Source organism: Anolis carolinensis, unplaced genomic scaffold, assembly GCF_035594765.1.
Source record: "Anolis carolinensis isolate JA03-04 unplaced genomic scaffold, rAnoCar3.1.pri scaffold_11, whole genome shotgun sequence".
Taxonomy (NCBI): Eukaryota; Metazoa; Chordata; class Lepidosauria; order Squamata; family Dactyloidae; genus Anolis; species Anolis carolinensis.
The window spans coordinates 19,048,650-19,072,532 of record NW_026943822.1 but is presented as its reverse complement, the minus strand read 5'-3'; the positions used below and the strand labels follow the sequence as shown (position 1 = coordinate 19,072,532).

Below are 23,883 nucleotides of genomic sequence, written 5' to 3'. Positions count from 1 at the left end.
ACCAATGTGTCACCCAGGGGGGGAAAGTCCCGACTATTCCTTTTTCTTCCTCTTCCAGGAAAGACCAGCTTTTCTTCTTTTGCCTTCCCTTCTTCTTCTTCTTTTTTCCCCATCAGTTTTGCTCCCAATGTCGGCATCACACTCTGCAAAACAAGGAGCTTGGAAACATATCTCTCTTTTTGGACTGCAGCTTCCAGAATCCCCCAGCCATCATGGCCATGCAGTCTGAAAAATATCAATATCATCACCATCATCATCATCATCATTATCATCATCCTAACCGATACCCTGTTTTTATCCCTTGATTCGGGAAACGAAAGGGCTCACATTGAAAATTCGGGACACAAAGTGGCTCACATTGAAAATAATACCGTTCCTAATCTATATATATATAAAAGGGTAATGAAATTTCGGCCTAGGACAAAACAACAAAACTACACATCCGAGAAACACTCAACTTGGCAGCACAACCCCTCATCCATGACTCTACGTTCATACAACTAAAAGAAAAGAAAAATAAAGTCCAAATTAGAGGGAGAGGAATAATTGTTTTTATCCAATTGCTGCCAGTTACAAGGCTAAGCTCTGCCCACTTGGTCTCTTAGCAACCCACTCAGCCCAGGGAACAGGCAGAGTTAGGCCTCACTTAGGCCTCTTCCACACTGCCTATAAATACAGATTATCTTATTTTAACTGGATTATATGGCAGTGTAGACTCAAGGCCCTTCCACACAGCTATATAACACATTTATAATGGACTTAATGTCAGGAGAAAACCTTTACCCTTTACCTTAACTACCACCAATTCCTCCATACTTTATTTCCCATACCACCAGACTTCGCCACAGCAATGCGTGGCCGGGCATTTTACCACAAAAAACCCTGGGAAAACATTGAATCCAGTATAAGCCGAGATATCAATAAAATTAGCATATATATTTGAGTATAAGCCAACCCGAATATAAGCCAAGGTACTTAATTTTGTGTTGTCGAAGGCTTTCATGGCCGGGATCACAGGGTTGTTGTATGTCTTTCGGGCTGTGTGGCCATGTTCCAGAAGCATTCTCTCCTGAAGCATTCTCTCCTCACAACCTCTGAGGATGCCTGCCATAGATGTGGGCAAAACGTCAGGAGAGAATGCTTCTGGAACATGGCCACACAGCCCGAAAGACATACAACAACCCTGTACTTAATTTTACCACAAAAAAACTGGGAAAACATTGACTCCAGTATAAGCCGAGATACCAATAAAATTAGCGTATATATTCAAGTATAATAAATGCAATAGTAATAATAAGATCAGAGTGAAATAATAAATGTATTAATAATAATAATAAAAATAGAGTAAAATAAATGTAATAGTAGCAACAATAATAGAGAAAAATAATAAATGTAATAATACCAATAATAATAGAGAAAAATAATAAATGTACCATATATTCTCGAGTATAAGCTGACCCAAATATAAGCCAACCAGGACCCTCACCCAAGTATAAGCCAAGGGGGGCTTTTTCAGTCTTAAAAAAAGGGCTGAAAAACTAGGCTTATACTCGAGTATATTACTACTAAGACAGAATTAAACAACACAACAACAGGGCTGGATTGTGGCGCAGCCTCAATAAATCACCACTGACCGAGAAATCATGGGATCGAAGCCCGGGTTGGATTGAGCTAACTATTAATAGCCTTGCTGGCTACCCACCTAAGTAGCTTGAAAAACAGTTGCATCTGTTAAGTAGAAAATTCTAGTTAGCACTTTATGCGTGGAGGCTAATTTAACTAATTTACGACACCATAAAAAATTCCAGCAGTATGTGGAAAGGAATGAGGAAGTACTCCATCAAGGACTCAGTGTCACAAATGGACGGTGAAGCGGCAGCTCCCCCTGTGGCCGGAATCGAGCATACCCTTATGAAGCTGGAAGCTGGAAAATGTTAAATTGCCTCTGTGTCTGTCTATATGTCGTATGTCTATGGCATTGAATGTTTGCCATATATATGTGTGTTGTAATCTGCCCTGAGTCCCCTTCGGGGTGAGAAGGGCGGAATATAAATACTGTAAATAAATAAATACTAATTCCAAAAGGCAACTTCTTCCTGCATTTTAATGCATAGAAGGGGGGATCCATCCATTTGAAAGCCTTCTCTTTCTTTTTCTCAGCCAGCAATAATAATATTATTTGTCCCCAGAGGGAGCTTTATTGCCGATAAGTACGAGCGTTCACCTGCCCATAAAATAAATACAGAATTTCTCATGCATATCTTGGTTTTCTCCTTGCAAATTTTGCTGGATGATTGAGTTGTTAGGTGTCCTTTTGGACCTTGGATGACTGACTCAACTTCCGTTGAGTTATCACTAAGGGCAGCTGCAATGACCTGGAGAGGCTGGTTTTGGAAGGTGAAACCAAGAGCAACGAAGGGGAGAATGCTTCTAAAACATGGCCAAACAGCCCAGAAAACTCACAGCAACCAATGGTTTTTTTCCCCTTTTAACTGAATAGTCAAGAAAATACTTAATTTATGGTTACACGGTGAGCATGTACAATAAATTTTTAGATTAAAGTTGCCAGAGATACAAAGACATCGTGCTGTTTTCATTTGATTTATACCCAGTACTATCATGTGCAATTTTTTATATATATATATATATATATATATATATATATATATATATAAAAGAGTGATGGCATCATGGCAGCGGACAAAACAACAAAAGTAAACACCCCACAACCTCGAAAATTGACAGCACAACCCCTCATCCATGCCTCTAGGTTGATACAACAAAAAGAAAAGAAAAATAAAGTCCTAATTAGAGGGAGAGGAATATTTGTTTTTATCCAATTGCTGCCAGTTAGAAGGCTAAGCTCCGCCCACTTGGTCTCCTAGCAACCCACTCAGCCCAGGGGACCCTTTACCTTAACTACCACTAATTCCTCAATACTTTATTTCCCATACCACCATACTTCGCCACAGCAACGCGTGGCCGGGCACAGCTAGTATATATATAAAAGAGTGATGGAATCCTGGCGACCGCCAAAACAACAAAACTAAACACCCCACAATCTCAAAAATTGACAATACAACCCATCATCCACGCCTCTAGGTTGATACAACAAAAAGAAAAGAAAAATAAAGTCCTAATTAGAGGGAGAGGAAGAATTGTTTTTATCCAATTGCTGCCAGTTAGAAGGCTAAGCTCCGCCCACTTGGTCTCCTAGCAACCCACTCAGCCCAGGGGACAGGCAGAGTTAGGCCTCACTTAGGCCTCTTCCACACTGCCTATAAAATACAGATTATCAGATGTTAACTGGATTAGATGGCAGTGTAGACTCAAGGCCCTTCCAAACAGCTATATAACCCATTTATAATCTTATATTATCTGCTTTAACTGGATTATCTGGACTCCACACCTTTACCCTTGACCTTAACTTCCACCAATTCCTCAATACTCTATTTCCCATACCACCATACTTCAGCAACGCGTGGCTGGGCACAGCTAGTTACATTATGTAAAAAAAAAAAGTTAAAAGTTTTGGAAGTATTATTTACGTCTTAATTGGGTGGTCCTTACTTTGTTCTACTCCAGAAACTTTGTCTCCAGAAACTAGGTTGAATTGGTTGAGGCTCTATTTTTGTTGCTACTTCATAACTGTAATTTTGCTAATGTCAATATCTGATATGCAGGATGTATTTTCATCCACTGGACCAAATTTGGCACACATACCCCAATTTTTGATACCGGTGTGGTTGGGAGCGGATTGATTTTGTCATTTGGGAGTTGTCGTTCCTGGGATGTATAGTTCGCCTACAATCAAAGAGCATTCTGAACGATGGAATTGAGCCAAACTTGGCACACAGAACTCCCATAACTAACAGAAAATATTGGAAAGGTTTGATGGGCAATGATCTTGAGTTTGGGAGATATAGTTCACCTACATCCAGAGAGCACTGTGGACTCAAACAATGATGGATTTGGACCAAACTTGGCACAAATACTCAATATGCCCAAATGTGAACACTGGTAGAGTTTGGGAAAAATATACCTTGACATTTGGGAGTTGTAGTTGCTGGGATTTGTAGTTCACCTACAATCAAAGAGCATCCTGAACCCCACCAACGATAGAATTGGGCCAAACTTCCCACACAGATCCTTCCATGATCAGCAGAAAATACTGGAGGGATTTGGGAGGAATTGACTGTGATTTAGGGGAGATGTAGTTCACCTACTTCCAGACATTTATAACCCAGGAACAAAAATCGTGTTACATAGTGTTGTTGGTTCTATTGGTTATTGTTAGAGTTTGTTTTATGGCTTTTAGGAAAACATCTGCTGAAGAAATGTGGACCAGCCCTATGAGTCAAGCTAAAATCAGCCGCTGGGTTTCGCTTTGGTTTGCCCTGGCAGCCTTATGGCCTACTACTGGTAAGTCCACTTACAAGTTAACTACCGTATATACTCGAGTATAAGCCGACCCGAATATAAGCCGAGACATCTAATTTTACCACAAAAAAACTGGGAAATCATTGACTCAACTATAAGCCGAGGGTGGTAAATTTCAGAAATAAAAATAGATACCAAAAATTACATTAATTGAGGCATCAGTGGGTGAAATGTTTTTGAATATTTACATCAAGCTCAAATTTAAGATAAGACTGTCCTACTCTGATCAAATCATTGTTCTAATCTTCTTCAATGTAAATGTGCTTATGTATCCTTTTAATAAGAATAGAGTAAAATAATACATGTAATAATAATAATAAATACAGGAAAAGAATACATGTAATAATAAATACAGTAGAATAATAAATGTAATAATAATAATATCAGAGTGAAATAATAAATGTATTAATTAATAATAATATAATAGAGTAAAATAAATGTAATAGTAGCAACAATAATAGAGTACAATAATAAATGTAATAATAATATAGTAAAATAATAAATTAAATAATATCAATGATAATAGAGAGAGAAAAATAAATCTACCATATATTCTCAAGTATAAGCTGACCCAAATATAAGCCAACCAGGATCCTCACCCGAGTATAAGCCAGGGGGGCTTTTTCAGTTCTAAAAAAGGGCTGAAAAACTAGGCTTATACTCAAGTATATACAGTACTTACAAAATGTACCTGTTTTGAAGCATTTACCAATACATCTCCTCTGGTTTTTACATTCAGTTTTAGTGGAAGTATCCAATGTGCTGAAACTTATCTCCAAACAGATTCAGCACTTGGGCCGGGCTTTAGCACAGCAGGTTAAAACACCAACTGTAATCAATCTTGCCAATTGAAGGTTGACAGTTGGCAATTGAAGGTTGACAGTTTGAAGTCCGGGTCACGGTGAGCTCCTGGCCTTCAGCCCAGCTTCTGTCTACCTAGCAGTTTATAGGCAAAATGTGAGTAGATAAATAGGTACTGCTCAAAAGCGGGGAGGTATTTTAAGGCATCTATAAGGAAGTGCCAGAAAAATGCCGGTGATTTGATCAAGGAGGCAGTTCACAAACACGGAGATGGAGCAACAGTACACACACACATAGTCAATACACCGTGGCTGGAACCGAGCACAAGCTTCCAAGATGCTGAAGATGGGAAAAGCCTATATATACCTCTATCTATACAATGGTCTGTCTTGTCAGTGTATAAATGGCATTGAATGTTTGTCATATACATATGTTCTGTGATCCACTCTGAGTCCCCTTCGGGGTGAGGAGGGTGAAATATAAATGCTGTAAATAAAATAAATTAATTGTCTTTATTTTCCAACAAAAGTGATCAGAGCTTCATACCAGTGTATGTCCTTACCGCCTGCCCCTTGTTTGCTTCTTTCTCAGGTGCTCAGGAGAATATTAACTGGGAAATTCAGCGTTATGATGGCTGGTATAACAATCTTGTGCATCACAGGCACAACTCTGCAGGTGAGAGCTTTGAAACAGGGAAGCTTCTATATATACTTTCTTGTCAGGGGGGTTAATCAGCTCTGAACCACTCTGATTTATTGGTGAGCCAGGCCTCTCACCAATCCATCCTCCATCAGACTGCTTAAGCATCCGGCTAAGTAGCACCGACAGTTGTAATTCAGCTGAACACAGCGGTTCCAAGGCTTTATTATATACAAACTATATACAACTACAAAGTCCATCGCTCATAGGACCCATGCTTCCCTAGCAAAGGCAAAGCATGTCCTCTTTCTTTGCCAGTTGGCAACTCCCACTTTCCATAGCAGAATGACGAACATCCTATGCGCCCTTCTGAGACCGGAAGGCTTGACCTATTGGCTAGGCAGGCTATCACTCAAGCTGGCCTGCCATTAACCCGTGTGCTGCTGGAAAGCATGCTAGAATACACAGTTGCAAAAACCCAACAGCAAAACACTTGTTTCAACATTTTACCCTTACACCAAAATACACCAACATTTCTTTGGAGGCTTTTCAACAGATGCTGAATGACCATCTGTTGGGGGTGCTTTGATAGTGCTTTTCGTGCATGGCAGGGGTTTGGTTTAGATGGCCCCACACAGACTCTTCCAAGGCAAATACCAACACCCACCATTGTGTATTCAGATATAAGAAGTGTGAAAACACGTGAATTCCTTTTGCAGGAAGGCAAAATCTTGCTCAAAGAGGACAGAAGATATAGATTAGAAGAAAACCCATGAGCCATATGTGCCTCCTTTCCAGGGCCATGAGATGAAAGAAAGAAAATCATTGAGGATTATTATTATTATTATTAGGCCCGGGCTGTGGCGCAAGCTGGAGAGCAAGCCAGCTGCAACCAGCTGCAATGAATCACTCTGACCAGGAGGTCATGAGTTCGAGGCCCGCTCGGAGCCTATGTTTGTCTTATCTTTGTTCTATGTTAAAAGGCATTGAATGTTTGCCTATATGTGTAATGTGATCCGCCCTGAGTCCCCTTCGGGGTGAGAAGGGTGGAATATAAATACTGTAAATAAATAAATAATTGAGGATGAGCAGCATTTTCATTTTGGAACCCCATTTAAGACTAGGATGAGTCTTTTGAAGATGAGTGTGTTTGAAGAGATGTAGTGTTTGGAGGTTTTTTTTCCTCTTAGAGGCTATGGAGTTAGAGAGAAGCTTAGACCCAATCCTTTCTTATCTAGGAATGTAGTTCTTATTTGTAAATAAACCTTTTTTGGTAACTTTTCAAGATTGAACTCTGCATTTTTGCCTGCGAAGCTCAGCATCCTTTTGCAGCCACACAACACTTCACCCTCTGCTTGCTGTGAGCTGACTGCTCAACTAAGTATCCTGTTTGTGTTTTTGGATGCTCTGCTATTTTGGAATTTCCCTAACACCCATCTCAGGGACCTACCAGACAGGCCGTATATCCCAGGCCCTATATCCCTGGATCTGATTCTGCTTTAAACTGGATTATACGAGTCCACACTGCCAGATAATCTGGGATAATGAGAAAACCTGGGATCAGATCCTGGGATATAGGGCCTGTTGGAAGAGTCCTTAGTCTCCTCCTAACCCTGCAATATGTCAAAGAAGGAACTCTGGAGCTCTTTTTAAGGTGGGACGGAGGGATCAACATTGTTATTAATTTTTCCTACTTGCAGGCACTTGCAGGGGGAGGACAACGTTCTTTTACATTAATTATAATTTAATTATCCTTAAATGTGAAGATTATTCCAAGCACAATATGTACTTTTCAAGTGTCCTTTGTTGATTCGGTGTAATTTATTCCTAAATCCATGTGCTAGAAACTTTTATTATTCTCAAAGGCTCAATGTTTTGGAGTCATGGGAGTCTATTAGTTTCACAAGTCATTTAGTTTTCTCTGCCCAAGAGTGCTGGTGTCCCCCCAAAACTACAACTCCCAGAATTCCATAGCATTTAGCCAAGGTAGTTAAAGTGCTGTCAAACCACATTCATTCTTCAGTGCTGATGTATCCCGATAACATTATTTATTTTTATTTTATTTACATCATTTATATTCCACCCTTCTCACCCCGAAGGGGACTCAGGGCGAATCACTTTACACATATAGGCAAACATTCAATGCCTTTTAACATAGGACAAAGACAAACAAACATAGCTCCGAGCGGGCCTCAAACTTATGACCTCCTGGTCAGTGATTCATTGCAGTTAATTGCACTGGCTTGCTCTCCCGTCTGCGCCACAGCCCCAGGCTTATATTATGATAATATAAGGGCAAACAAAAATAAAATACTAAGAAAAAGAGGGAGTAACATATTGACCTTGGTCTTGGTACCCTGGTTAATAGGAATGAAGGTTCTTTCCATTGCTGAAATTCAACCCCATGTATTTGACAGCAATTCCTTTTGGCAGTCGGTACTGAAAGCCTTCATAAGATTTTTAAGACCCAACCGAGAGATGGAGATGAGCACTATATCGTCTGCATACATCAGGATGCAGATCTTTCTATTCCTCATTATTGGTGAAGGAGAGGTCAAGCATACTAAAACAAAATCATCTTTTTTTAATTGATTGATGGCTTCTTTGCCCTTAGGAAGCCTCAAAGTGGGGGATAACCTGGCACATCACACCCACTAGTGGCTCATTTGTGGAAGAAAGTGCTATGAGAAATCCACACCCGAAATGGTTATAGATTTGTGGTGAGAAAAGAGGTCATTAATGGGCTATTTCCACCACAGGGGAGAAAAAATACAGTTTCAATAACTCCATAATGCAACCATGTCTGGAGAGGGACAACGTGGTGCTATGATGCTAAAAGCACTAGCAGGAGCAATGCATCGATATTGCGTGATAATGGAGAGGTGTGATAATGCTCACATAGAAAGATAGTATCTCCTAAGTTGAGACAAGGACTCGCAAATCTGTGACCACGTCTGATATGTTTATTTCTTCATTAGGATCGCTTTTCTCGCGGTTGCTCCCTGCCAACTATGCCGACGGGGTGTACCAGGCCCAACAAGAACCGGCGGTGCCCACGGCCCGTGAGCTCAGTAATGCGGTGGCCCAAGGAGACTCCGAATCCCCTTCTCAGGGAAACAGAACCGTGCTGAGCGTCTTCTTTGGTGAGCTGGTTTATTTTAAAGATAACATATCCCTCTATAGTTGTTTCATATGTGAGAATTTGGACTTGGGAAATTGACTATAAATGCCAGAATCCCTTAACTGGCATAAAAACAAAGAAGGAAAAGCAGTGGGGGAGGGCGCGAGGACCGTGATAACACCTTTAAAACTATTGGTTTTATTTTAGCATGATCTTTCGTAGATATAAAGCCATTTTGGAAGGTCTATACCAGGGGTCCCCAAACTTTTAAAACTGGGGGCCAGTTCACGATCCCTCAGACCATTGGAGAGCCGGAGTATAGTTGGCCACCAAGCAATTATTATTATTATTATTATTATTATTATTATTATTATTATTATTTATTAAAACTGGGTGCCGTGCCAAAAGATCTCAGCCGGCATTTGGAAACAATAGACATTGACAAAATTACGATCTGCCAACTGCAAAAGGCCACCCTACTGGGATCTGCGTGCATCATCCGAAAATACATCACACAGTCCTAGACACTTGGGAAGTGTTCAACTTGTGATACGAAATCCAGCATATCTATCTTGTTTGCTGTGTCATAATAAAATAATAATAATAATAATAATATATTATTATTATTATTATAAGTGTTCGACTTGTGATTTTGTGATATGAAATCCAGCATGTCTATCTTGTTTGCTGTGTCAAACAATAAAATAATAATAATATTCAGCCCAACCCCCTTCTGCTTTTGTGCACCAATAGCACAAGTAAAGCACCCCTGACAGATGGCCACCCAGACTCAATGTTAATAATAATAATAATAATAATAATAATAATAATAATAATAATAAGGGTCAGAAGAGACCCCTTCGGCCATTTAGCCCAACCCCCTTCTGCCTTTGTGCTGTGGGGGCCGGAAAAATGGCATTGATGGGCCGCATGTGGCCCGCGGGCCATAGTTTGGGGACCCCTGGTCTATACCATATGATGGTGCTCCCAGTGGCACAGCAGGTTAAACCACTGAGCTGCTAAACTTGCTGACCAAAAGGTCACATGTTTGAGTCCAGGGAGCAGGATGAGCTTTTGCTGTTAGCCCCAGCTTCTGCCAATCTAGCAGTTCAAAAACATGCAAATATGAGTTGTTCGATCGGTACCACTCCGGCAGGAAGGTAACGATGCTCCATGCAGTCATGCCGGTCACATGACATTGGAGATGTCTACGGATAATGCCGGCTCTTCGGCTTAGAAATGGAGATGAGCACCAACCCCCAGAGTTGAACATGACTAAATTTAATGTCCAGGGGAAACCTTTACCTTTACCTTTTGTATACCGCACAATATAAAACATATGTCTCCAGTCGTCAGAGTGGAAGAGTATACAATAGGATCCGGAAAGATGCAAGAAACTCGGCATACATGGCACCCAAAGAGTGACTTATCAGATTGGATTCTGGGCCTGTTGTGACCACTTACCATCTAATTTCTATTTTTCAAGAATGTTCTGCTGCGTAGCAAAGAACACAGTTACACCAAGTCCTATTGTGCAACTTTTTATGCAAATTTATGATGAAAGTTGGCAACACAATAGGGTTCCAGGATTCACATGGCTCATGAAATATAGCACAACAAGCCTGCTAGTTAATGGCTTTTCCTGTCTTACTGTTGGATGCAAAAGTATATTCACACTATTAGTCTTTCATTCCTGATTTCCTAGCTTGGCTAAAATGGAATCATTTTGAAATTGCTTTTCATCTTCTATGAGTAGAAAAATGCTATAACCCAGGGTCAATAGGTGGGAGAAAGTGATAAGGACAATTGCCAAGTTGGCTGCTCTACCTCTTATTGTTTAGAGAGTTGGCTAGTTCTACCTTGAGAACATCTGTTGTTTATGAAGACAGAAATGCTTTTGGTCGGGAAATATATCTGGGACCGAGCTCCAACAGATACCAAGGGTCAGCTGTAGAAGTTTCAGGAAAAATACATTAGAAGACATGAAGCTGAGATACTCTTAAAATAGGTAATAGTTGGTGGATCGATCCTATACATTATTATACAGGCACTCATACACATTCACTGGAGCTAAGGGCACAGGGACCCCCACATCAGTGGAAAAACTATGATCGAAACACTTTTATTACCAGTGGTCAACTTCAGCTAGAAATTAACTATAGAACCACATGGGAGGACCCAGAATTGCCTTCTCCTTAGTAATCTCTAGGTCTTCAAGTGCAATATAGTCATGCTGGAGGACCTAGAGATTCCAAGAAAGAACATCTTGATCAAAAGCGAAACCCACAAATATGGAGGGCCAACTATAATGGTGACTTGGACATTTATTTATTTACAGTATTTATATTCCGCCCTTCTCAATGCACATATACATGGCAAACATTCAATGTCATTAGACATACGACATATATAGACAGACACAGAGGCAATTTAACATTTTCCAGCTTCCGGCTTCATGAGGGGAAGCTGCCGCTTCACTGCCCACTTATTTATTTACAATATTTATATCCCACCCTTCATACCCCGAAAGGGACTCTGGGCAGAACACAATGTGCACATACATGGCAAACATTCAATGCATTAGACATACAACATATATAGACGGACACGGAGGCAATTTAACATTTTCCAGCTTCCGGCTTCATGAGGGTATGCTCAATTCCTGCCACAGGGGGAGCTGCCACTTCACCATCCACTTTTGACACCAAGTCCTTGATGGAGTACTTCCTCATTCTTCCACACACTGCTGGAAGTAAATTAATTTAATTAGCCTCCCTGCATAAAGCGGTACCTAAATTTTCTACTCAACTGATGCAACTGTCTTTCTTTTTAAAAAAATGATCTTTATTGTAAATTTTCTAGAAGTATACATACAGGGAGAGGGGGAGTGAGAGTGTACCTGCGTCTTCAGAATAAAGTTATCTTATCACATAATGCTTCCATAGGAACAATCATATGAAAAATAAAAAGAGTGGGGTACAAAAGTAGTGGGGGAGAAAGAATCATGAAGGAAAAATAAAAAGAAAAAAATAGGAATAAAATAAAATAAAATAAAATAAAAAATAAAATAGAAATAAAGCTAGATAGTTAAAACAGTCCTCCGGTCCATTCCACAGGGATAGTAAATATCATTTAAATCTTCCTGATTCTTCTATACTTCAACTGATGTCTTTCGAGCTGCATAGATTAACAGCGAGCTAGGCTATTAATGGTCAGGAGCTCAATCCGACCCGGGCTGGCCTCGAACTTATGATCTATCGATCAGTTGGGATTTATTGCAGCTGGCGACTAACCAGCTGCGTCACAGTCCGGCCATGATAATGTTGAGCTTCCAGTATCTTTCCATCTCGCGATAGAGCCCTCCAGATTCCTTGCATGTCAATGTATTTGAATTTAATGTAACATGGGGGCTTTACTGGAAAGCACCATGGTGTCTTTTCTCATTTATAAACTTGAGTGATGGGTGATTTACTAGGCCCTTGGATTATGGGTTTGGTGCTGCCTCTCGGTAATGGTTGAGAAACCTCTTTGCGGGTTTGGACTCCTGACCTCAAAATGATGGGATCCCTTAAGCCCATTTCTCCAGGCGTTCATTCATCATAGTCGCTGGTATAATTTAAAGCCCTCTGGTAGTCCCAACATGAGCTGGATTTAAGATTCGGTCATTTACTTAATCCCTTAGGATATGTTCAAACAGGCTGAGGATCTCTGGAAGGCCGCTAATGCTTTTCCGATGTGGGAGTGGGAGGGAAAAGGACGAAGCGGAGCCAAGTCTCGCTTATATAATTGCCGTTGACTCACAAGGTTGTCCACCTGCCGCAATTAGGAGGAAATCCTTAAGATTTAAAAGTTTAAGCCAATCATTCATCATCTTTGAAATAGAACGGTTACCACAATATATCCTGGTGGGACCTATTGGCCTGGAACGGCTTGTGCCTGGGTTGGGTTCAGAGACTTGGACCAACTCTATTTCTGGTCCAGTTTGTTTTGAGATGGAAATCCAAGCGTCCCACTTCTGCCCGAATCAGATGATTTAAATCCTCAATTTCATCAGCCCAGATGTTCCATCAAGTAGTCCATCATAGACGTCCGTCAAGAATATTTACACTCATAAATTATGGAAGTTGCATAGTTTCATCTTTCATGAATTGGCACATAGCAGAAATGAAGGCATGTATAATGGCATTGTGTGACTATGCATGTATCCATGATCAATGCATGCAGTGCAATGGATTAAATCACTGAGCTGGTGAACTTGCTGACTGAAAGGTTGGCAGTTCGAATTTGAGAGCGGAGTGAGCTCCCGCTGTTAGCCCCAGCTTCTGAAAACCTAGCAGTTCGAAAACATGCAAATGTGAGTAGATCAATATGTACCACTCCAGTGGGAAGGTAACAGTGCTCCGTGCAGTCATGCCAGTGGCCACATGACCTAGGAGGTGTCTAAGGACAATGCCGGCTCTTCGGCTTAGAAATGGAGATGAGCAACAACCCCCAGAGTTGGACATGACTGGACTTGATATCAGGGGAAAACATTTACCTATGATCAATGTATCACATGTGAACCTCCATAGCTCTGTGGCTGCTCCCAAACTTTGGTACCGCCATCGCATAGTACTGCCTAAAGGTGCATCTACATGGTGGAATTAATGCAGTTTGATAGCACTTTGACTGCCGCAGCTCAACGCTATCAAATTCTGGGGAGGGGAGCATTTTTACAAAATCTTGAGTCTTTCCCAAAGAGGGCGGGTGCTTAACTTCCACAAGTCCATATCATTGGGTTAAAGCGATTTATTATTATTATTATTACTAGCTTTGCCCAGCCACGCGTTGCTGTGGCTTATGGGAATCCTTTGTTGGCCAGGTGGAATAGCAGTGAATAGCCTTGCAGTCTCAAAGCCTGGCCGTTTTCTGGAGTAGCTGGAGCTTTTTGTTGTATGAACGTAGAGGCATGGATGTGCGGTTGTGCTGCCAAGTTTAGTGTTTCTGGGATGTGTAGTTTTGTTGTTTTGCCCTAGGCCGAAATTTCTTTACCCTTTTATATATATAGATTATTGACAAACATTCACAGTATGACACAGCAAACGAGATATATATGCTGGATTTCAAACACTTCCCAAGTGTTTAAGACTGTGTGATGTATTATTATTATTATTATTATTATTATTATTATTATTATTATTGTCTCCTGTATCAATTTAATGATATAATGATATATAATAATATTATACTATACTAATATTATAATACATTGTATATACATGTAATATTAATAATAATATTATGATGTAATACAATGTAATAATTATTATAATTCACTATTATAATTGTATATTTATATTACATGCAATATTACTAATAATATTGTGATATAGTTGTATAATATAATATATTGTATGTATATATACAGTAGAGTCTCACTTATCCAACATAAACGGGCCGGCAGAACGTTGGATAAGCGAATATGTTGGATAATAAGGAGAGATTAAGGAGAAACCTATTAAACATCAAATTAGGTTATGATTTTACAAATTAAGCACCAAAACATCATGTTATACAACAAATCTGGCAGAAAAGGTAGTTCAATACGCTGTAATGCTACATAGTAATTACTATATTTACGAATTTCGCACCAAAATATCATGATATATTGAAAACACTGACTACAAAAATGCGTTGGATAATCCAGAACGTTGGATAAGCGAGTGTTGGATAAGTGAGACTCTACTGTACTTGTAAACCGCCCTGAGTCCCCTTCGGGGTGAGAAGGGCGGTATATAAATGTTGCAAATAAATAATAAATAAATAAATATTATTATTATTGTTATTGTGCAAATACTTTGGTTCTTGACACACCTGATCCACTCTTTTCTGTGACACCGTTTTTCCGGCAGGATTTCACGTTCTCTCTGAGATCTCCGAGGCCATCAAGCCCGGCTGCCCGGCTGAATTCCTCAATTTGCCCGTCCCCAAAGGAGACCCCGTATTTGACCCCACCGGCTCAGGAGACGTGGTTTTGCCCTTCCAGCGCATGCAGTGGGCTCCAGGAACGGGACGAAGCCCCAACAATCCCCGCGAGCAGGTACAAGCCATTTGGTTGTGCCGTTTTGACGGAGTTGTCTTCCCTTCTCATAGAGTTGTGCAATGTATCTGCAAGAGAGAGGGGTAAATATCTCTCCCCTCCTCGGTAATAGAACCCATCTGATCCTATCTGTTCAGAGGCTGTCAAGGATTTGACTCACCCTCTCAATTTCGCTCTTCGTTCCTCAACAGATCAATGGCGTCACAGGTTGGCTGGACGGCAGTGCCATCTATGGCCCGTCCCATTCCTGGAGCGATTCTTTGAGAAGCTTCTCGAAAGGAAAACTGGCTGTTGGATCCGACCCGCTCTTCCCAAAGCAGACCAAGGCAAATAGCTTGATGTGGAAGGCTTTGGATCCGTCCACTGGTCAGGGCGGGATTGAACGGATCTTCGGTAAGGAAGGTTCAACTTCTTTTGTGCCTGGAACTGTTGCCGAAAAAAAAGAGTCACATTTTGAAAATAATAATAATAATAATAATAAACAGCCAGCAGAGTGTCTACTGTGGACTCATCTTGTTGTGTTTCAAATAATAATAATAATAATAATAATAATAATAATAATAATAATAATAATTAAGGCCAAGATCGAAAAATCAGCTGATGACCCAAAATGCAGACTGTGCAAGGAAACCGACGAAACCATGGATCATCTCCTCAGCTGCTGTAAGAAAATTGCACAGACAGACTACAAACAGAGACACAACTACGTGGCCCAAATGATTCATTGGAACTTATGCCTCAAGTACCACCTCCCAGCAGCAAAGAACTGGTGGGATCACAAACCTGCAAAAGTATTGGAAAATGAACATTCAAAGATACTGTGGGACTTCTGAATCCAGACTGACAAAGTTCTGGAACACAACACACCAGACATCACAGTTGTGGAGAAGAAAAAGGTTTGGATCATTGATGTCGCCATCCCAGGTGACAGTCGCATTGACGAAAAACAACAGGAAAAACTCAGCCGCTATCAGGACCTCAAGATTGAACTTCAAAGACTCTGGCAGAAACCAGTGCAGGTGGTCCCGGTGGTGATGGGCACACTGGGTGCTGTGCCAAAAGATCTCAGCCGGCATTTGGAAACAATAGACATTGACAAAATCACGATCTGCCAACTGCAAAAGGCCACCCTGCTGGGATCTGCGCGCATCATCTGAAAATACATCACAGAGTCCTAGACACTTGGGAAGTGTTCAACTTGTGATTTTGTGATACGAAATCCAGCATATCTATCCTGTTTTCTGTGTCATAATATAATAATAATAATAATAATAATAATAATAATAATAATAATAATAATAATTTATTTACAGCATATCTTTCTTGTTTGCTGTGTCATAATAAAATAATAATCATAGTAATAATAACAATACATCACGCAGTCCTAGACACTTGGGAAGTGTTCGACTTGTGATTTTGTTATATGAAATCCAGCATGTCTATCTTGTTTGCTGTGTCATATAATAATAATAATAATAATAATAATAATAATAATAATAATAATAATAATAATTTCTCAAAAGCAAGCTCAATGGAGGCAACACCATCAAGGCCATAAACACCTGGGCCATACCTGTCATAAGATATACTGCTGGCATCATAAACTGGACACAGGTGGAACTGGACAATTTGAACAAAAAAACAAGAAAACTCATGACCATTCATCATTCACTGCACCCTCGCAGTGATGTTGACCGGCTATATCTGCCTAGAAGATCAGGAGGCAGAGGACTCTTACAAGTAAAACAAACAGTCAAAGAAGAAGAACATGCCCTGGCAGAAGATGTAAAGCAAAGTGAAGAGCCTGCTTTGATTGAAGTAAAAAATCAGAAACTCTTCAAAACACAGCAGACAAAAAACCAGTACAAGAAAACCGCACTACAAACTAGAGCTGACAGCTGGCACAACAAAACATTGCATGGGAAGTTCCTTGACAAAATTGAAGGAGAAGACCTGGCTATGGCTCACGAATGGGACACTGAAGAAGGAATTGTGGGAGTTGTAGTCCAAAACACCTGGAGGGCTCAAGTTTCTACATTGATCTACATTGGAGCACGAACCAGCAACTGTTAAGTTTAATGAGCCCTCTCTGTATTTTCATACGGACGTGACATCCCATCATATCCTTTGCTATTGCTTCTGGTAAATCCAAACATTTTATTGCTTTATATATGTTTATGGCGCCTCGTCGGTTTTATTTGCCGGGCAGAAAGGGCCTGTTTAGGCCTGGACAGTCTCTATATGGCGGTCGTTCAACACCAATTTGAAGATGCAAATAAAATCTCAAAATTAAGAAAAACTTACCATCTGGTGCAGTCGTATCCTTGGGGCAATATTGCCTCTGGGATCTCCATTTCTTGACCTCTCATCGTCTTCTTGGTTTCTTCTCCACAGACTTTGGAAATGCGAAAGGAAACGAAAACCCATTCCTGCAAGTCATCGGCATCGTTTGGTTCCGCTACCACAACCACTGGGCAGAAATATTGGCCGAAAAAAACCCCAAATGGTCCGACGAAGATGTCTTCCAACATGCCCGTAAAAGGGTCATTGCTACTTACCAGGTGAGTGAGGCAAGAGAAAAAAAATTAAATTATTTTAATTCTGAAATAATTAGTGTCTGAACTGTTTTTGTATCCTCAAAACCAGGCATGGGCAAACTTGGGCCCTCCGGGTGTTTTGGACTTCAACTCCCACAATTCCTAACAGCCTACCGGCTGTTAGGAATTGTGGGAGTTGAAGTCCAAAACACCCGGAGGGCCCAAGTTTGCCCATGCCTGTAATAAGGCAACCCTACAATATGACTTTTATTAGCATAGGATATCTTATTTATTTATTTACAATATTTATATTTCACCCTTCTCACCCCGAAAGGGACTCTGGGCAGAACACAATGTGCATATACATGGCAAACATTCAATGCATTAGACATACGACATATATAGACAGACACAGAGGTAATTTAACGTTTTCCAGCTTCCGGGAAATTTTTCATTTTTCAGCTGTGGCGCAGGCTGGAGAGCAGCTGCAATGGATCACTGCAATGAATCACTCTGACCAGGAGGTCATGAGTTCGAGGCCCGCTCGGAGCCTATGTTTGTCTGTCTTTGTTCTATATTAAAAGGCATTGAATGTTTGCCTATATATGTAATGTGATCCGCCCTGAGTCCCCTTCAGGGTGAGAAAGGCGGAATATAAATGCTATAAATAAATAAATAAAAATTCCGGTCACAAGGGGAGCTGCTGCTTCACCATCCACTTGTAACACCAAGTCCTTGATGGAGTACTTCCTCATTCTTCTGCGCACTGCTGGAGGTTTTTATGGTGTCGTAAATTAGTTAAATTAGCCTCCCCGCATAAAGCGGTACCTAAATTCCCTACTCGACAGATGCAACTGTCTTTCAGGCTGCTTATGTCAACAGCAGATTATTAATGGTCGGGAGCTTACTTCGACCCAGGCTGGCTCGAACTCATGAGTAGTGATTTATTGCAGTTGGCTACTAACCAGCTGCGCCACAGCCCAGTCCCATGTCTCTGTATGTCTAAAATTCCCTTTTTTCCCCCCTTTCCTAGAACATTGTGCTGTACGAATGGCTGCCGGCATTTCTGGGGAAGGAAAACATTTCACCTTACGCAGGTGAGGAGCAGAATTTATGCCATCGATGTAGGCTAGAAATGTGCCATGTTTGATGGACAGGGCAAAGGCGATGCACAAAGAACATAGCACAGGGCATCTTTTATGTCATTTTATTTATTACTGTATATACTCGAGTATAAGCCTAGTTTTTCAGCCCTTTTTTAGAACTGAAAAAAACCTCCTTGGCTTATACTCGGGTGAGGGTCCTGGTGGGCTTATATTCAGGTCAGCTTATACTCAAGTATATATGGCATATTTATTATTTTTCTCTATTATTATTGGCATTGTTACATTTATTATTTTACTCTATTAATGATTGTGATTACATTTATTATTTTACTCTATTATTGTTGTTACCTTTACATTTATTTTACTCTATTTTTGTTATTATTATTACATTTATTATTTTACTGCATTTATTATTATTATTACATTTATTATTTCACTATATTATTATCAAAAGGATACATAAGCACATTTACATTGAAGACTATGAAAATAATGATTTAATCAGAGTTGAAAAACTAATGTGGATGCTTGTTTGGATTTCTGTCTAATTTTATATAATTTTGTTTGACTACACATAGTTTAATTTATTGATGTTAGGTTTAATTTATTGATGTTAGATTTTAAATTGATGTGAGGTTTTAATGTTATTTTTATATGTGGGGTTTCTCTGGGATTTTTATGTCAGTATTTGTTTGTTTATGGAGGCATTGAATGTTTGCCATTTTTGTTGGAATCCGCCCTGAGTCCCCTCGGGGAGATAAGGCGGAATACAAATAAAGTTTTATTATTTTATTATTATTACTAGCTGTGCCCAGCCACGCGTTGCTGTGGCAAAGTGGTGGTGGTATTGGTTAAAAATTGTTGGGTAATTTTTATTTGACATTATTTGTATTTTGTAATTAATTTTATTGTAAGTTATATTTTTATTTATTATATTTTATTATTTTCTTGTATAATTTTTTGTTATTTTTTGTTATTATGGTATTTTATTGTATTATTTTTTTAGTGTTTCAATTATTTTTTAGTGTTTATTATTATTTTTCATTGGGTTGCTAGGAGACCAAGTTGGAGGAGCTTAGCCTTCTAACTGGCAGCAATTGGATAAAAGCAATTATTCCTCTCTCTCTCTCTAATTAGGACTTTATTTTTCTTTTCTTTTTGTTGTATCAACCTAGAGCCGTGGATGATGGGTTGTGCCGTCAAATTTCGAGGTTGGGGGGCCTGTAGTTTTGTTGTTTTGTGGGTCGCCATGATGCCATCACTCTTTTATATAGATAGATAGAATGAACAGTCATATCTTAAATTACAGTTTGATGTAAAGATTCAAAAACATTTAAACTACTGATGCCTCAATTAATGTAATTTTATTGGTATCTCGGCTTATACTGGAGTCAATGTTATCCCAGGGTTTTTGGTGGTAAAATTAGGTGCCTCAACTTATATTCGGGTCGGCTTATACTTGAGTATATACAGTAATTGCAGAGGAACGTTTCTCAATATATGAATGCTAACAAATGACACATTATCTCAATCCAGGCATTCACCAAAGAGCAAATCTTTGAGCCACAAATACCCAAATAGCCGATGGGCTCTGGGAATTGTGGTTAAAATTGCAATGCTTCCCACTTTTATAAGGTTGGCGTGCCTTGAAACCATGCCATGCCATCTTTTTTAAGATTTGAAAGAGGGTGTTTACTATTGTATTACAATTTGGGGATTTGGCCTTCTTTCCTCTCTGTGTTGCAGATTACAACCAGCATGTAGATGCCAGGATCTCGCCTGAATTTCTGGTGGCTTCAGCTCTCTCTTTGGGCACCATGGTCCCATCTGGGGTCTACATGCGGTAAGAAGGAATAGGCTTTGATCCCAGCATTTGTTGCTACAGCCATCAGAAGAGGAGATCATAGAAGCTTAGCCGGAGCTTGGGAGAGTTCCTTTAAGGACTACAACTCCCAGGATTCCCTATTTTATTTCCAACAGCAGGTCAAGACCTTTATAATTTCAGGAGACATTTGGTTTGTCATATATCAGGGGTCCTCAAACCGGTCCACAATCCTCCAGACTGTTGTGGGGCCGAATTATCATTTGGAAAAAAAAAAACGAACAAATTCCTATGCACACTGCACATGTCTTATTTGTAGTGCAAAACAACAACAACAATGAAAGAACAATACAATATTTAAAAATGAAAACAATTGTAAACAACATAAACCTATTAGGATTTCAATGGGAAGTGTGGGCCTCCTTCTGGCCAATGAGATAGTCAGGTTAATTAGGGTTGTTGTTGTTGTTGTGTGCCTTCAAGTCATTTCAGACTTTGGGCGAGCCTAAGTATAAAATCTATTTATTTATTCATTTACTACATTTATTTACTACATTTATATCCCACCCTTCTCCAAAGGGGACTCAGAGCAGCTCTATGTACATACAATATATTATATTATTAGCATAGCACAATATTAGCATTATATATTGCTATATTGAACTATACCACTATACTGTAATATTATATGTAATATATAACATGTAATTAATATTATTATATGGTATTATTATTAGTATTATATTGTATAACATTATAATATTATTATCAATATTATATGTATATACAATATATTATATTATTAAAAATGATATAAAAATATTATATTATAAAACTGAGGACAGGGGCCAGGTAAATGACCTTGGAGGGCCCCCGGGCCTTAGTTTGGGGACCCCTGTCATATATCGTAGCAAATGGAGCTATTAATAGAGGCTCCTCCACAACCTATATCCCAGAACCCTTCTACACTGCCATATACAATCCAGATTATACAATCCAGTAGATAATCCATATTACAGTAGAATCTCACTTATCCAAGACTCGCTTATCCAAGGTTCTGGATTATCCAAGCCATTTTGGTAGTCAATGTTTTCAATATATCATGATATTTTGGTGCTACAGTAATTACAACATAACATTACTGCGCATTGACCTACTTTTTCTGTCAAGTTTGTTGTATAACATGATGTTTTGGTGCTTAATTTGTAAAATCATAATCTAATTGATGTTTAATAGGCTTTTCCTTAATCCCTCCTTATTATCCAAGGTATTTATTTATTTATTTTATTTACAGTATTTATATTCGCTTATCCAAGGTTCTGCCGACCCGTTTAGCTTGGATAAGTGAGACTCTACAGTTTCTACTTTTTACTGTATTATATGAGACTACACTGCCCTATTATTCAGTTCAAAGCAGTTAATCTGGATAATATGGCAGTGTAGATGCATATAATCGCATTCAAAGTAGATAATGTAGATTATCTGCTTTGATAATCTGGATAATATGGCAGTGTAGACTCACGTAATCTAGTTCAAAGTAGATAATGTGGGTTATGTGCTTTGATAATCTGGATTATATGACAATATAGACTCACATAATCCAGTTCAAAGTAGATAATGTGGGTTATCTGATTTGATCATCTGGATTATATGCCATATAGACTCACATAATCCAGTTCAAAGTAGATAATGTGAATTATCTGCTTTGATAATCTGGATTATATGGCACTGTAGAAGGGGCTCTAGATGATCATATTCCAGATTATCTGGCAGTGGAGATTCATATAATCCAGTTTAAAGCAGATCATGTGGGATCAGATCTGGAGATTCAGAGCACTGTAGAAGTTTTTTTTGTTTGTTTTTATTGGGTTTGTATGTATTTTGAAAACTTTTTCAAACTATTTTGAAAACAAAGTTTAATTGTGGTTTAACTTTTGTATCAAGAGCTTTTTAGTTGGGTCTTTTGAAACATTGGACGCTACTTTGGATGCTGCATTCGAAAAGAGGCAGGGTTAAAAACAAATAGTTGTCGAAGGCTTTCGTGGCCGGAATCACAGGGTTTTCTGGGATGTGTGGCCATGTTCCAGAAGCATTCTCTCCTGACGTTTCGCCCACATCTGTGGCAGACATCCTCAGAGGTGGTGAGGTTTATAAATAGTTCAAAAATCATGTTCCCAAGCTCTGCTTTATACCTAGGGAGGTTAAACATCATCCTCATCCCACGCAAATGTTCTTCTCAATTCACTTTTTTCCTTCTTGTTTTTAGGGACACCAACTGCACTCTCCGAAATGTGCTTAATCCAGAGGGAAACTATTCTGCAGCGCTCCGTCTTTGCAACAATTACTGGAGCCGAGGGGTAAGGACCTTGCTTTTTTTGGGTTATCTAAGGACAACAAAGTATAGATTGAATGTAGATGAATATACACTACCCTATAGTCCCGTCCAAAGCAGTTAGATGGGACCTTAGTTTGCAGCAACTGAAATAAGTTGAGGAAAAGATGGAAAAAAGAAGAAAAAAACTGATAATATTTTAAAAGTTAGACGGCAAAGGATCAATTGGAACTATCTGTGATGACTCATGGGCCTTGTAGTCCTGCTCAGGACATTGTAATTCCTGATGAAGATGAAAACTTGGGTTTTTTACCTTCCCAGTCTGAACTGGATTCCTCTCAGCCAGATCTTTCCCAGGCAGATCTGGGAACCTTGCACCTGCAAGAAAGTTGTCTCCCAGAAGTATGTCAAACAAGCCCAGAGCCTACTTCTCCCGTATTCTTGCGCCGGGAGTTTTGTAAACAACAGAGAAGTTTAGATTCAGCTTCGCGCAGGAGTGCGAGGATTGCAGCTAAGAATGTGGCCAATTAAGACTGCTTCTCGTGAGAATCTTTGGGGAGTCTCACATCTGGTCTCAGAGTTAGCTTTCGGTTCTGATTCCCAGAGAACTGCTTCGGCGGGAAGCTAGACTCTATTTAGGTGTTTTACCCGCGTAGTAACTTCGCGGAGTCAATTCGTCAGCCTACGGAGCGAGTTGTGTCTGGACAGCGCGCTCCGGTTCAAGCCTCGCTCCTGCTCAAGCCTTGCCTTGCTATCCAGCCTTCGCCTTGCTTCCCAGCCTTTGTTTATCTACGGACTTTGCCTTGTTTCCCAGGATCAATCCTTGCCTTGTTCCACGGATTTATCAAGTTATTCCACGGACCTTGTTCTTGTTCTTAGTTACCTTGTTCCACGTTCAAGCCTTGTTTCAAGTATCAAGTTATTTCCTAGCCTCGCTCAAGTTTCATGGACTAAAGGACCTTGTCATCTCCCCTCACTTTGCTTGGCAAAGTGAGTGTTTCGGTTA

The 23,883-nt window shown here is 39.7% G+C and overlaps 1 protein-coding gene across 1 annotated transcript in view; it reads left to right on the top strand.

The window, feature by feature from the left end:
* duox2 (dual oxidase 2) overlaps positions 1–23,883 on the top strand; it is a 79,819-nt gene that overhangs the window by 6,879 nt on the left and 49,057 nt on the right. Inside the window, exons 2-10 of the mRNA XM_062963216.1 lie at positions 4,319–4,422; positions 5,833–5,916; positions 8,859–9,023; positions 14,893–15,080; positions 15,272–15,473; positions 17,475–17,641; positions 18,651–18,714; positions 20,470–20,566; positions 22,812–22,902. Of these exons, the coding sequence (XP_062819286.1) occupies positions 4,338–4,422; positions 5,833–5,916; positions 8,859–9,023; positions 14,893–15,080; positions 15,272–15,473; positions 17,475–17,641; positions 18,651–18,714; positions 20,470–20,566; positions 22,812–22,902 (1,143 nt within the window). The 5' untranslated portion in view covers positions 4,319–4,337. The remainder of the gene's footprint in view (positions 1–4,318; positions 4,423–5,832; positions 5,917–8,858; positions 9,024–14,892; positions 15,081–15,271; positions 15,474–17,474; positions 17,642–18,650; positions 18,715–20,469; positions 20,567–22,811; positions 22,903–23,883) is intronic.